Source organism: Sycon ciliatum, chromosome 1 (genome assembly GCF_964019385.1).
Source record: "Sycon ciliatum chromosome 1, ocSycCili1.1, whole genome shotgun sequence".
In the NCBI taxonomy this organism is placed as follows: domain Eukaryota; kingdom Metazoa; phylum Porifera; class Calcarea; order Leucosolenida; family Sycettidae; genus Sycon; species Sycon ciliatum.
In genome coordinates this window covers 11,257,171-11,270,971 of record NC_088643.1, presented here as the reverse complement: position 1 = coordinate 11,270,971, position 13,801 = coordinate 11,257,171, and the positions used below count along the sequence as shown (strand labels likewise).

The following is a 13,801-nucleotide window of genomic DNA, read 5'->3' as shown; positions in this document are numbered from 1 at the left end:
CAATATTAATAATAATAAATCCAGAGGGCTCAGACCCCGCCCCCGCAGACGTTACATACTCTTGTGCCTGCCCATGAGCACAGCCAGTGATCTCTGGGTGCAGTATCGCCAGAGAATCATGGTCCGTGACGTTTGCCACCTCCATTTATCTACACTTGAAGGAACTGCTGTCCCTCCAGGAATCCGCGGCCGCGGTAAAATCCGCGGAATTCATGTTTTTTTGAATATTCCGCGGAATTCACAGTTTTCACCGCAGAATCGTGAAAATCACGGTTTGGGGGCAATGCGAGCACGCGCTTCATATTCATGCACATGCACAGTGCAGTGTCCTGTCGCTATTTTGTTGCATTCAAAGTCGAGCGAGTTTTCTTCGTTACTGTATTGAGCCTATCGTGTGTTTTCGACCACTAAATAATTTTTTATTGATACTTGAACATAGCATATAGCCATGTCTTTTCGCCGGTGCAGCGCCGCAGAAATACCGCAGTATTGCCGCAGAATTCACGCTTTCCGCCGCATAATGTAGTGATTTGTGCCGCAGAATTCTGCGCAGGATTTCAACTTTCTGCCCGCGGATTCCTGGAGGGACAGGTACTGTCGTGGGCTTTGAAATCCGTTGAGAAGTCAAGCGGCCACGTGGCGCTGACCTTGCAGCCGCGAGCACTGCTGGTCCATCTTTATGATGTGTACGTTAACTTTAGTGTGTGTACACGTTAAAAGCAGTATAGGGTGCCGGTCCTGGTCATCCCATCTGATTTCAATGTTCACGACAGTACATTGTAGATCTTAACCATGGTGAATTTGATCATTACAACACTGCTGCATATTACTGATGGTAACATAATGCAAATACTGGCAGAGGTAGCATCCCGTTCATGAGCTTGGGATGAATGGGCACACTTTAGTTTGGCATGTTGTCCCGCTGAGTATGTATATACACACATAACAAACACACGCACGTGCATGCACATCCATGTGCACCTCCCCCCCCCCCCCACCACAAACACATTCACGTGCACAAACACACACACACACACACAAACACGTGCGTGCGCGCGTGCTCGTACGTACATACAAACACATTTGGATTTTGGACACATTGCCATGTTCAGGCAGGATATGTCCTGTGGGCTACTGGAAAGCTGGCCACAATGGGAAACAATGTGGAAGGAGCTGCGGTCTGTGCTTGCTCAGGTCGAACAATGGCTACATTTGTGATGCTTCATGCTTTCACGTGATAGCACACAGCGGCTGCAACGGGCATTTCTACATTTGTCACACCAATGCTAGCAGTGCTGCTAGATTTCAATACTGGAGTAAAATATGATGTGTATCTCAAGGATAGTAGCATGAACTTATATGTACAGGGTATGGCCGACGACAATATGGCAATATACATTGCAGTATAAACATTTGTAGAGTAGAGTTTTGCAGGTTTAACTGACATACCGGTAACTATTCTGTACAGTGACTAGTGTAAAAACAGTAGGTGAGAGTAGACATGAACACATTCAGTAAAACTGATACCACAGTAGACTGGACTAGACAGTACATGTAGTTCAGTTGATCATTATATCTACATACTAACACAACACTGTGTGTGTCATAGACAATCTGTATACATCATGTCTATACAAGTGATGTCACAGTGTTGTGATCAATGACAGGTAGTGTGCTGTTGGAGTATCTTCTACTGCAGTAGCTGCTTGAAATCAGTGATCCCTGTCCAGTGCTGTCACTTTCACCAATCTCAACTGCTAAACACTATCCAGTAGAGATCCTCAGAAGCTCAGCTAGCCCTGTAGAATGTACAACGGCGAGAGTGCACATACACGCACACACACACACGCGCCCAAACACACACCACCACACCCGCACACATACCAAACAACACACACAGGCAGAATCAACCATATACTTGAAGCTCTGGACATAGAATGCGTCTTATGGATTGCATGCTTTGGTGATATAATTAAGAATGAAGTCATTGTTATAATAATCATGACTCATAATGACATCATGACTGGAATCTACAGGCAGTGTTTGCACACAATCTAAATAGCCGATCAAGCTGTAAAAGAGGTGACAGTATAACAGGATACGTTGCACACATACTATAGAAGCGACATTCCCTCACACATTCTGCCATTTGTTTTCCCCATGTACACCCCCCCCCCCCACACACATACCCACCCCTTGTCCATTCACACACGCACGCACGCACCCACACCCCCCCCCCCCCCCACACACACACTCCGGGTCGCTAATCCTCGTATACACAATCATGCAGTTCATGTGTTTTTCATTGAGCGAGACGAAGACGAGAAGAGGCATGAGTGTTTGTGACGGGATAAGTGACTTTGCCTTTAGAGTCGACTCTGGCAATTTCGACATTTTTATTGGAACTGGTCTGTTTCACTAGTCACAGGTTGACACGGTGCAAGACCAATTTGAGTGGCAGCAGGGTATGGTGAGTGAATACGACCAGCTCACAAACTGGCCAGAGAGATGGGCAGTGAGGTGAGCAAGTGTGCATTCGCTCGACAAAAAGATGTTTGCCAACATAAGTGCCCATACATGCAGCCACACATGCAGTCACACACACACACACACACACACACACACACGCACGGGTGCACGTGCTCTCAAACACATACACATTGTGAAAGACTCCCGCCTGTTCTATAAACCCATCGTTACAATGTCACATTGGCCCTAGAAGGGGTCATACAGAGGGACAGTAGAAATATACCGTGTGGGATCCTACAGAAAATCAAAGGTCTTGTGCGAGTACCCCTCCCCCCCCCCCCCTCCCTCTACTGTTGGTCCTGAATCACTACCATACAAGTACAAGTAAAGCCCCCCCCCCCCTCCCTCCCACACACATACACACACACATACACACACACACACACACACACACACACACACACACACACACACACACACACACATATACAAACACACAAACGCACACACATCCACACATACACTCACAAACAAACACACGCACGCACAGTCTTCAGTCTGTCTCACTGAGCCGATGTTACCGTGTAATACGAATGGGCAATACATAGAGGTAGTGCGAAAATATGGCGTGATGATATTACGGATGATGAAAAGTTTGCTTCACATACCTCCTCTCCAACTCCCCCCCACCCATACACACATCAGCACGCCCCCCCCCCCCCCCCCCACCCCACCCCCACACACACACACATACCCGCACCCCCCCTCCCCCCTCCCTGCTGGTCCTGCGATGGACTCTCGGTAGTTCACTCGTAATACTGATGAACTACCAGACAAGTACAGACACCATGCACATACACACACATACCTGACCTTTGACCTTTGACGCCCATCGCCGGAGGCGATGATAGCAATGCTACGGCAGATGCCATAGCAACTTGTGCTGGGATTGCACTATTCAACAGCTTGCAAGGCTGAAGAATTGACCGTCACTATTCAGCCTGGTCTACACCATACAGCTATTTGAAGTGACTTTTTCTGGCCAGTGAACCCCTATTTTTGGTCTTTTCATTTTTTTCCCGCACACACATCACACCACATACTCCGGCATGCACTGGCTGTTGGTAACCACCCAGGAGAATGAAAGAAAAGTCAGGAAGAGTCTTAGAAAGAGAAGAAAGACGTGTGTGACCATAATCGTCGGGAATCGAACCCGAAACCTATCGATTGGAAATCGCTGCACATACCACTGCACCATACGGGACACACACATACACACCCATACACTCAACACACACACACACACACACACACACACACACACACACACACATAAACACACATACTTAATAAAACTCTGTCTTATTGAGCCAATATTACAGTGTAGCACAAGATCAAGAATGGTAAATACAAAGAGGGCAATTCGAAAATACAGCGTGATGATGTTACGGATGATCAAAAGTTTGGTTTCCACACCTCCCCTCCAACTCCCCCCCCCCCCCAACCCACCCACAAACACACATCAGCACCCCCCCCCACACACACACACAGACATACCTGCACCCCCCCCCCCCCACACACACACAGACATGCCCGCACCCCCCCCCCCCACACACACACACCTCTATCCCCCCCCCCCCACCACCACACACCTGTTTACCCCGGGGAGGTAAAGAAAAGCTGAAAAAGCGCTTCGCGAGCATGAATTTCAGTGCTTGCACAGTACAGCGCCTAGCGAGGGGCTATCACCAGCAAATCGCTGACGAAGAAACTGCAGCTCATGTCGATATCTCCAGTAAGTGAGACCAATCCGGCAGACACACTTTGAAGCTCACAGAGCACAGGGCAAAGGAGCTAATCAAAGAAAACACCAAGTCCTGAGAGAAACACTCGTGCAAAGGACTTTCAGGAAACTAGCCGAAAAGCCTGGTGCACCCCGTTGAAGGTGCAGTACGCATAGGTGCTACATCCAGCGGAAGCTATCACTGCGCTGCATGTAGATCTACAAGCACCAGCGGCTCGCGTGGGTACGGGTGCCGATCAGCAAGTACGACAAGCGCAAGAGGCGATTTGAAAAAAGGACACTGATTATGGCGTTGCCTTTTTTGTCTCAAACAAAGACGCATTATTGCGACGAACGGGGATAACACTTACAGTCAACATGCGGGCAGTCTAACTCAGCTTCTGATGGGCAAGGTGACAGGCACGCACTGCCTTTGAGCGTAATTCTAGACGAGGAGAAGTTGAACAAGCTATGAAACGACCTGTGCAGCAGCTGTCCGGATCGTACGTTTTGAGCTCTTCCTCCAGCGACGATAGTGGCGAGGAGGATGTGTAACTTGCTTGAATTTTCCACTGAGTTGCTTACTGACATGTAAATAATCATGTATATAGTGCTTCGTGATCGTGGCTTGCTTCAAATATTCGTATTTCTTTCCTGAGACAAGTGTGAAGATAAGCGCCAATTTTAACTGGGCGGGCCAAGTACTTTCTTTTTCATCACATACTATTATATAGATTACTGAAAGCATTGAGCATATTCTTTTAACATCCTTTTTTCTAAAAGAAGTCAGGCAACCCCCAACCAAATGTGTCAATTGCTTGTGTGTGTGTGTGTGTGTGTGTGTGTGTGTGTGTGTGTGTGTGTGTGTGTGTGTGTGTGTGTTCATGGGAGTGTTGGCAATTATGTTTGAGAAAGAGAGAGAGAGAGAGAGAGACAGAGAGACAGAGACAGAGAGACAGAGAGACAGAGAGACAGAGAGAGACAGAGAGACAGAGGGAGAGAGAGAGACAGAGAGACAGAGAGAGACAGAGAGACAGAGGGAGAGAGAGAGACAGAGAGAGACAGAGAGACAGAGGGAGAGAGAGAGACAGGGAGAGAGAAACAGAGGGAGAGAGAGACAGAGAGAGAGACGGAGACAGAGAAAGAGAGAGAGAGAGAGAGAGAGAGAGAGAGAGAGAGAGAGAGAGAGAGAGAGAGAGAGAGAGAGAGAGAGAGAGGGAGAGAGAGAGGGAGAGAGAGAGAGAGAGGGACAGAGAGTTAGAAAGAGGGAGACAGAGACAGAGACAAACACAGAGAGATAAAGAGACAGAGACAGAGACTGTCACGTGGAACATACCATTTATTGAACATTGCCAAAATCAAAGACCTAGTACAAGTACCACACTGTAAGTCCACTCCTGTCACAGACACAGCAGTGGTTCTGTTGTACTGTTAAATTACTGACATACGAGTACAGCACACAGCAGTGGTTCTGTTGTACTGTTAAATTACTGACATACGAGTACAGCACACAGCGGTGGTTCTGTTGTACTGTTAAATTACTGACATACGAGTACAGCACACAGCGGTGGTTCTGTTGTACTGGTAAATTACTGACATACGAGTACAGCACACAGCGGTGGTTCTGTTGTACTGGTAAATTACTGACATACGAGTACAGCACACAGCAGTGGTTCTGTTGTACTGGTAAATTACTGACATACGAGTACAGCACACAGCAGTGGTTCTGTTGTACTGGTAAATTACTGACATACGAGTACAGCACACAGCAGTGGTTCTGTTGTACAGTTAAATTACTGACATACGAGTACAGCACACAGCGGTGGTTCTGTTGTACTGTTAAATTACTGACATACGAGTACAGCACACAGCGGTGGTTCTGTTGTACTGGTAAATTCCTGACATACGAGTACAGCACACAGCGGTGGTTCTGTTGTACTGTTAAATTACTGACATACGAGTACAGCACACAGCGGTGGTTCTGTTGTACTGTTAAATTACTGACATACGAGCACGGCACACGGCACACGTGCACACACTCTTGTATGATGCCATCACTCAACTTACTGTAGTATGCGATGTCTGAGTGCTGCCAGCATAGCACAGTGTTGGTTGTGTTCACGTAGGTGTTCATCGGTTTGACGATGTTTGCCACACAGGTAAGCCATGCCACAACGAGGACATGCTTTGTTGTTGTCCAGGTCATAGCAGACAAAACATGCTGCTACACGTGGACACCATTCCAGTAGTGCAATGTGGTGATCAATGCTCACTAGGCCTCTCTTGGATTGACGATGCAGGGCAGCAAGGACAGAGATGTATAGTAGAGTATCGTTTCCAGCTTGTGGTGGTAAGTACACAATTCCAGACACTGAGAGACCAGTTGCACAATTTCTTGGCAGGTAAGCACTGAGATCATTAACCAATGACTTCAACGCTGGGAAGAGTTTGGACATTTCTGCAAGTGCAAAGATCGTATTCTAGAGCAAAGCACACAACAAAGAAAAGTGTAGAAAAGAAAGTAACTGAAGCCAGTACACTCGAAACAGAGAACATCATGCACAATAATAACAAATCAGACTGATATAGCGGAAAGCTACACATTCCATTTCACTAGTTGACAATGTTCAAAATTATCACATTCCCCTCTGTGTTCTTCAAGAAATCTACCTTAGAGAGACAGACACTATACAGTAGATCATATACTGAGTACACTGGTTTGCAATACAATGTTCCATTCAGAGTGGAGTGTGGATGAAAAACAGTTATGGTAACCTGAATTGTGAACACTGCACTACCAGCTTACCTCAATCCTGAGCAGTGTTCTAGCTGTCTGTATACAAGACTGCATCACTTCCACATCAGGTACCTTGTTCTGGCTACAGTTGTTAATCAGTGCTGTTGTGCGATCTGCTGGATTTGAGCCATGACACCATCTCCTGACATAGTCCATCACAATGTTGTAGGGATGCCGTGCTGGTAGAGTGAGACCCAATGGAGTTGTGTGTGCCCTTCCATTAACTACCAAGGATATGTACAGGTTGTTGTACACATCACCCAAGTACATGTGCAGTAGTGTGGTTACTGTGTCATTATCCATGGAGTGCAGGTACCGTTGTAACTGAAAAGCAGACACAGTGGTATTGTCGTCATGGCTATTGACCGTGCGCCTGATAGCAGTTGGTACATGTTTCCACTTGCACAGTGGTATACCCAGTGTTGTAATCAATGATGGTGAAATAATCCACTCACTGCTACAGGAACCTGACATGACCTTGCCCAGGATCACATCAGTGCCTTGTTGCAGAACGTTGTACATTGAAGCACATGAAGGAACTGCACCATCCTGTGATAGGAAGTGTGATGAAATCACTCTCTCAGCAAGGTCTTCTACCACCTGTACATTGGGCATATCCTGGTTTAGCAGATTTGAACAATACAGTTGAATGAGTTTCAGGGCACATTCAGTGACACCTGTTGCAAGACCAATTCCCAGTGTTGTTGTAAGACGCTGGTCCACCACCTGCAGACGGGATAGTGTTTCCTGGCTCAGTTCAACCTGTCCTTCTCTGCAGTCGATGTCCAGAGACATGGATACCCTGCATGACTCCAGAGAAAGTTGAAACAAAGGTAGCTGCAGCTGTGACTCCACTCCAGTCGGTTCTTGTTCAGATTTCTCCAGGAGCATTTGGGTTCTGGAATCCAAACTCTCAAAAGTGACATCAGAATCTGCAATGCTTGGACGGAGAATATAACGCAGGACCGAGTTGCAAATGCTGTCAGCTTGTACAGATAGCGGTGCTTTGTCCAATCTTCGAATCCTGTCCCCAAACTCTCCAGCAAATACTGATCTCCCAAACAAGGCCAATAGGATACCCGACCACTTTGTTAATCCAGAGAAAGGAAGCAAGTCATCACCAGACAAAACATCAACAACAGACAACGCCATCTTAATATTCACTTTTTCCTGAAGCAATTGGGAACTCCAATACACTGCTTTGTCTGCACCACAACCTCTACAGTCATCAGCTTCCTTCACAAAACCAAGGAAATGCTTGCACATTCGACGTTGGTACACACGTCGCTTGTCTTCAGGGCATTGGTAACGACCAAACTCGGCGATGAATGGTTGAAGTGAGTAGCGGTCCAGATACGGATTGTAATCCAGGAAACAAATCTTGATCAGAGGATCAAAACGTACAAGATGAACCACATTGGCCTTAGTGTCAGCTAATCCCACCATCACACAAGCACAATCAGATGAGAATGAGGCACGCAGTTGAGCTAGAGAATGGAATGATTCCTTGTTATCCTGTTGTAATGTGTTGTAAGCTAATGCCAACAGCTTCAGGATTCGATGATTCGGTTTCAGACCATCGTCGTTGAACACATCTAGACCAAGTTCCTGAAATAGCGATAACAACATGGTTGGAGTAAACCGACCACCTTGTAGAAGACCAGCTGTAATGCGTACAGCAAGTGGAACATATCCACAATGATCCACTAATCTCTGTGCATCTTCAAAGCTCACACTACCTTCAAAACATAGACCATGGAGAAGACCAACAGCACAAACCTTTGTCAGACCATCAAGACGGTGTTGTTGTAGTTTAAACTGGGCAGCGTGTAGGTCAAAGTAAACACGACTTGTCAGCAGAACATGGGCGTTGTGTTGTAGTCGAAGTAGTCGTTTGATGACATCTTGTAGTTGGAAATCTTTATCCGCATTGGCCTGGATAGCATCCTCGGCATTATCCAGAATAACTACCATGTGGTGTTTGCCACCATCATCATCCATAGCATCAGTTGATTTTGTTGTCTTGCCAGTAATTTCAGATGAAGCCGGGTTTGTTTCGAGTCGGTTTTGAATCATTGCCTGGACAGCGTCAACACCAGCTACACCGCGTAAGTCAAAGAACTCCACACGACAACCAGCATTGCGACATACATGTCCAACAGCAATGGCTACGGACGTCTTACCAAAACCAGCTGGTGCCACAAGACTCTGCACACGTGTAGACGATGACTTGGACTTTGTTGTGAGAATGTTGTGACTGATCTCTGTTACAATGTCATCCCTGCCAGTGAAGTGTTCGTCCTGGTCTGGTAGAGATGACTGGCTTGAAGTTCCTGATCTAGCTGAATCCTGTGTTGTAGTCAATGTTGTACCCGTTCTAGTTACATTGGCTGTTGTTCCAGCTGATGTTGGTTGTTTGAAGATTGGCTCACATCTGTTGGAGGTCCGTTGCTGGTCTGCCTCACCATCCCCCACTGTGTGCTGCAATGGCTGTGTTTCCTGTTTGCCAACTGTTGCCATGGTGATAGGTAGCAAGATAACAGAAAGCAAGAGTAAAAACCTATTGTAAGTTTTGAAAATCTTTCAAAGGGGATGTATGGCCTACTTTCTCCGTTAATCCGTTAAGCAAAACTTCAATGCAGTTTTATAGACCTGTCAAAACCATCTGGCAGAGCAATGGATGTCATCTCGGCAACCATATCTCAGTGGGGGGGGGGGGGGGGGGGTCACCGATATGTTTGTCTAATGCCCATAGAAAGACCCTGATAAGAACAATAAAACGCAATGAAGAAGTTTTGCTTAACGGAGAAAGTCGAATCAAAATTTCACAGTACTGGACCTACTGGTGGTCTTCTGTGTACTGATTCGAATGGTGTTGGTCCGAGGAAGCTGAGCTACTGTCGTTGGCCTATGTTCCCAGTCGAACTCATGCACTGGAAGCTGAGCTACTGCCGTTGGCCTATGTTCCCAGTCGAACTCATGCACTGGAAGCTGAGCCACTGCCGTTGGCCTATGTTCCCAGTCGAACTCATGCACTTTCAACTTTTTGGATGAGTTCACCCCACTACTAGTACAGTTGCGCTCGGTGAAATCCGACACAAAGTGAATATTTTGGCGCCACTGGATGAGTTGCTTTGACTGACAGCCCAACGTCTGAAGGTAAATTCCTCTGAAAGAAACATACATCCGTTATGGTGAAGGAGAGTCGATCGTAGAGCATAAACAATTGGCAATGACAAATGGAAAAATTTTCATTCAAAAACGCCCCGATTTCAGCTACAAGTATTACAAACAAGAATCCCGGGCTTATTTCCTACTAGTGGTTGTACTAGAACTCTGCAATTAGTAACAAAGTCATGTGATAGCGGGTTTTCCAAAGTGGTGTGTTGATGACTATCGTGGCCTGGCAAGGTCTTTTGGAGGTCATAGAATGATGGCTGGTAGCCTCGAGCTCAGTTTTTCCAGGGAAATGTTCAAATTTATGACTGCCGACAAAGTACTGTATGGCACGACATTTTCGGACAAAGCCAAATTTCGACCTTTTTTCGTACGGATTTTATTTTCGTACTGTCGTGCATTCTAAATGCAGTGCTGCCAAATAATTTTCGCCTAAAATCGGACAACCTTCACCACCAAGGCTGGCCACATGGTGCGAATTTTTCTCCTGGCAATTTTTTACAGAGAATTCAAAATATCGCCTAAAACACCATGAAAATTTCTCTTCGTTGCCATGGTAACCCCATAGTTGCCAAGAATTTTGTAATGATGAGTGTGGTCGCACACTGACTCTGCACAGACTGTCAGTGTACATGCCATCCAGCCTGATCCAGGCATGTTACTTTGCACTTCCACAGCCAAGCACTAGCCTTTTTAGAACAAAATTAATGTACAGTGTTTTGTGCCTTCAGTTGCGCTGAAAAGTGAAAGTACAGGACTTCTGCATAGGAAAGTAATGTCCGAAAAATCGGACGGTTTGGCAGCACTGTAAATGCACGCGTGTGTTTGCATGCGGTGCGCATGTAAAGTGTACATATGTACATAACTTTACAGGTACAAATTTTAGTACGGAATTAATTTTAGTACAAAAGAGGCCGTGTCCGAAATCGTACGAAAATAAATTCTGTCCGAAAATTTCATCCTATACAGTACCTTGCAATCTTCGCTCTCCAACAACTACTGTGCTAAGTCTGAGTTGAGGATTTCGTCTGGAAAATGGTTTTCTCTGGAATGCTGCACTATATCTGCGGCAGAGCAATGAGAAAAACTGACTCCGACAAAAGCAATGTTTGCGATTTCGAAGTAATAGAAGTTTGGAAAATGAAAGTCTGAGCAGTCACAGAAAGCAATTCAAGTATGGAAGGGGACGGTGTGGTTTCCGTCCAGCACTGCACTATTTGGTGCATACATGCGCGTGCGAACTGAAGTGCTTAATTGCATGAAGTGCATGACAATACAGGGTGTGCACATGCATGCCGTGTGCATGCATGTGCTGCACGGCATGCATGCCGGGTTTGCCTGCTTGCACAACTCACATGCTTTCACCGTCACAGCTTCTACAGTGTGCGCTCGATTCACTTGATTTTTACGTCCACCACCGGGAAATTGCTGTGAGCTGGCTTCTGTGATAATGTTCCTTCTACTGCGATAAAGTGCGAAGCTAAATGTTCTAGAATCCTCTTCTTTTAGACTAATTCGAGGCTGCTGAACACGAAAATTGGGTGTACCTGCCAGGGCCGTGTTTGCCTCTGGTCGAGATCAGTACTTCTCTATGCCTCTGTGCAAAGCGCAGCTCCACCTTTTTTGTTCAGGCATGGCATGTGTGGCATCAATGGAAAGGCAATGACCACAGCTACCTAAAACAGCATCGACAAGGGAGTACTGGCCACGGGATAAGATAGAAGCGGGGTCAAAGTCAGGCCAAAGAGATCTCACGCGGGGCCCAATTTACGGATTGTACAACTACAAACTTTTCAAAATTTCAATCGATCGGGACTCAGTCATTCCTGGGTTATTTCCAAAAACTAACATATGTACGTCGAAGAGAAAGCTCTCAGCTGTCCATTACACACCACCAAATTTGAACACATTGCAGTAAACGTATAGCAACAACATACCTGTGTGGGACAAAATGGAGAGCATTTCCTTGCTCTTGTCCGCATAACCAAGTTCCTCAATGACAACACAGAGATCACGATAAGTCTTTAGGCCACCAGCTCTGAGCAACTGGATGAGCGCCTCATTATGATCAGATAGTCTATCCCGGGACTGAATTCTCTTTAGTCTCTCTATTGATGCGCTGTCAGTTATGAGATATTTCTTGATCACCATCTGTCGCAGTCGATCTGGGTCAACTTTGTTCAACCATGGTTGAATGTCACACACAAACCTTGTCAGGTCAAACGGATTGTCTGTTGTGAAAGCAGCAAAATACAGAAGGCACAGATGACACATGAACACACAACTACACACAACTACATGTCAAGAAACAAATAAAAATGGAATTGCACAACACCGATAATACATGGAAAGGAATTTGAGTGGACACACCCATTCCCATAGCGCTGCACATCCGAACAAGTTCCGTTATTTTACAACGTTTCGGCACTTGGCCATCGTCAGGTGATAAGAACAATGGACACACACACACATACACACACACACACACATACACACACACACACATACACACACACTCACGCACTCACGTGCGCACGCACACACACACACATGCACACACACAAACACACACACACACACACACACACATTCCCAGAACCGCACATCGGAGCGCTTCAGCGATTGTTTCAATGGACAGCTGGGAGTTTTCTCTTCGACCTACATATCTTAGTTTTTGAAAATAAAAAAAGAAATGACTGAGTTACGATAGATTAAAATCTTGAAAAGTTTCGGTCTTTGTGGTCCACTTTCACGACAATAACACACACAGAAGTCTCTGCTGTGAGCACGGTGGCTCGGCAATGGCTTTATTTATTGATATTACATCCTCTTCCTGATTTTTTTTTTTTTTTTAAATAATTGGATGCATAGAGATAAGAAAATTAAGCACAAGATACTGTTGCTAGTCGCACAGCAAAGCACACAGAAACGACAAGATGTTACAATGAATGTAACAACACCCGTCCAAGCTAAAGGACCTACATCCCTGCCCCAGGACGGTATCTTGAAAAAAAACCCACACACTCACCACACGGTCATCATCCAGCTTCAGTTCAATCACAATACAGTAGTATTCTTCCCATGCAGATTCAATTGAACTCCCCTGGCACTAGCTATACAATCTGAAGCTGTACGTAACCATACAAAGGCCCGCGACGCACACACAAACCCTACGTTTTTTAAACTAAAAAAGAAATGCAGTCGTAACTGCCACAGCCACATGGCCAATAAGAAAGCCGATAAGATTATATCGATAAACACACACCCAGAAGTCAGGGGTGGGAGGGTGGGATACAAACTGCACCAACGAAAAGCCACTGCGAAGTGACAGGAATGCGGTCAAGCACAACATTTTTGCTGACGCAAAAAGTTACAGGGAAATCCCAAAATCAGTGCGATTTTACATGAGCCCCAAGTGTTCAAGTTACCCACAAAGACACAAGCTTTCCAACTCGCTTTGGCCGTTGGAAAGCGTACCATCCCAGGGGATCGAAAGTTGTACAGTCCGTACACAAAGGGTTAAAATGTACACGCGAGTTGTGACTGCAGTTTTCACCTGACCCAGGCTGGAACTG

General features: G+C 45.9%; 1 protein-coding gene across 1 annotated transcript in view; it reads right to left on the bottom strand.

Moving 5' to 3' along the window:
* LOC135813208 (uncharacterized) overlaps positions 1-13,801 on the bottom strand; it is a 107,138-nt gene that overhangs the window by 92,042 nt on the left and 1,295 nt on the right. The window contains exons 2-3 of the mRNA XM_065326406.1: positions 12,164-12,457; positions 7,059-9,559 (exon numbers count right to left, since the gene is read on the bottom strand). Coding sequence (XP_065182478.1) covers positions 7,059-9,559; positions 12,164-12,457 — 2,795 coding nt within the window. The remainder of the gene's footprint in view (positions 1-7,058; positions 9,560-12,163; positions 12,458-13,801) is intronic.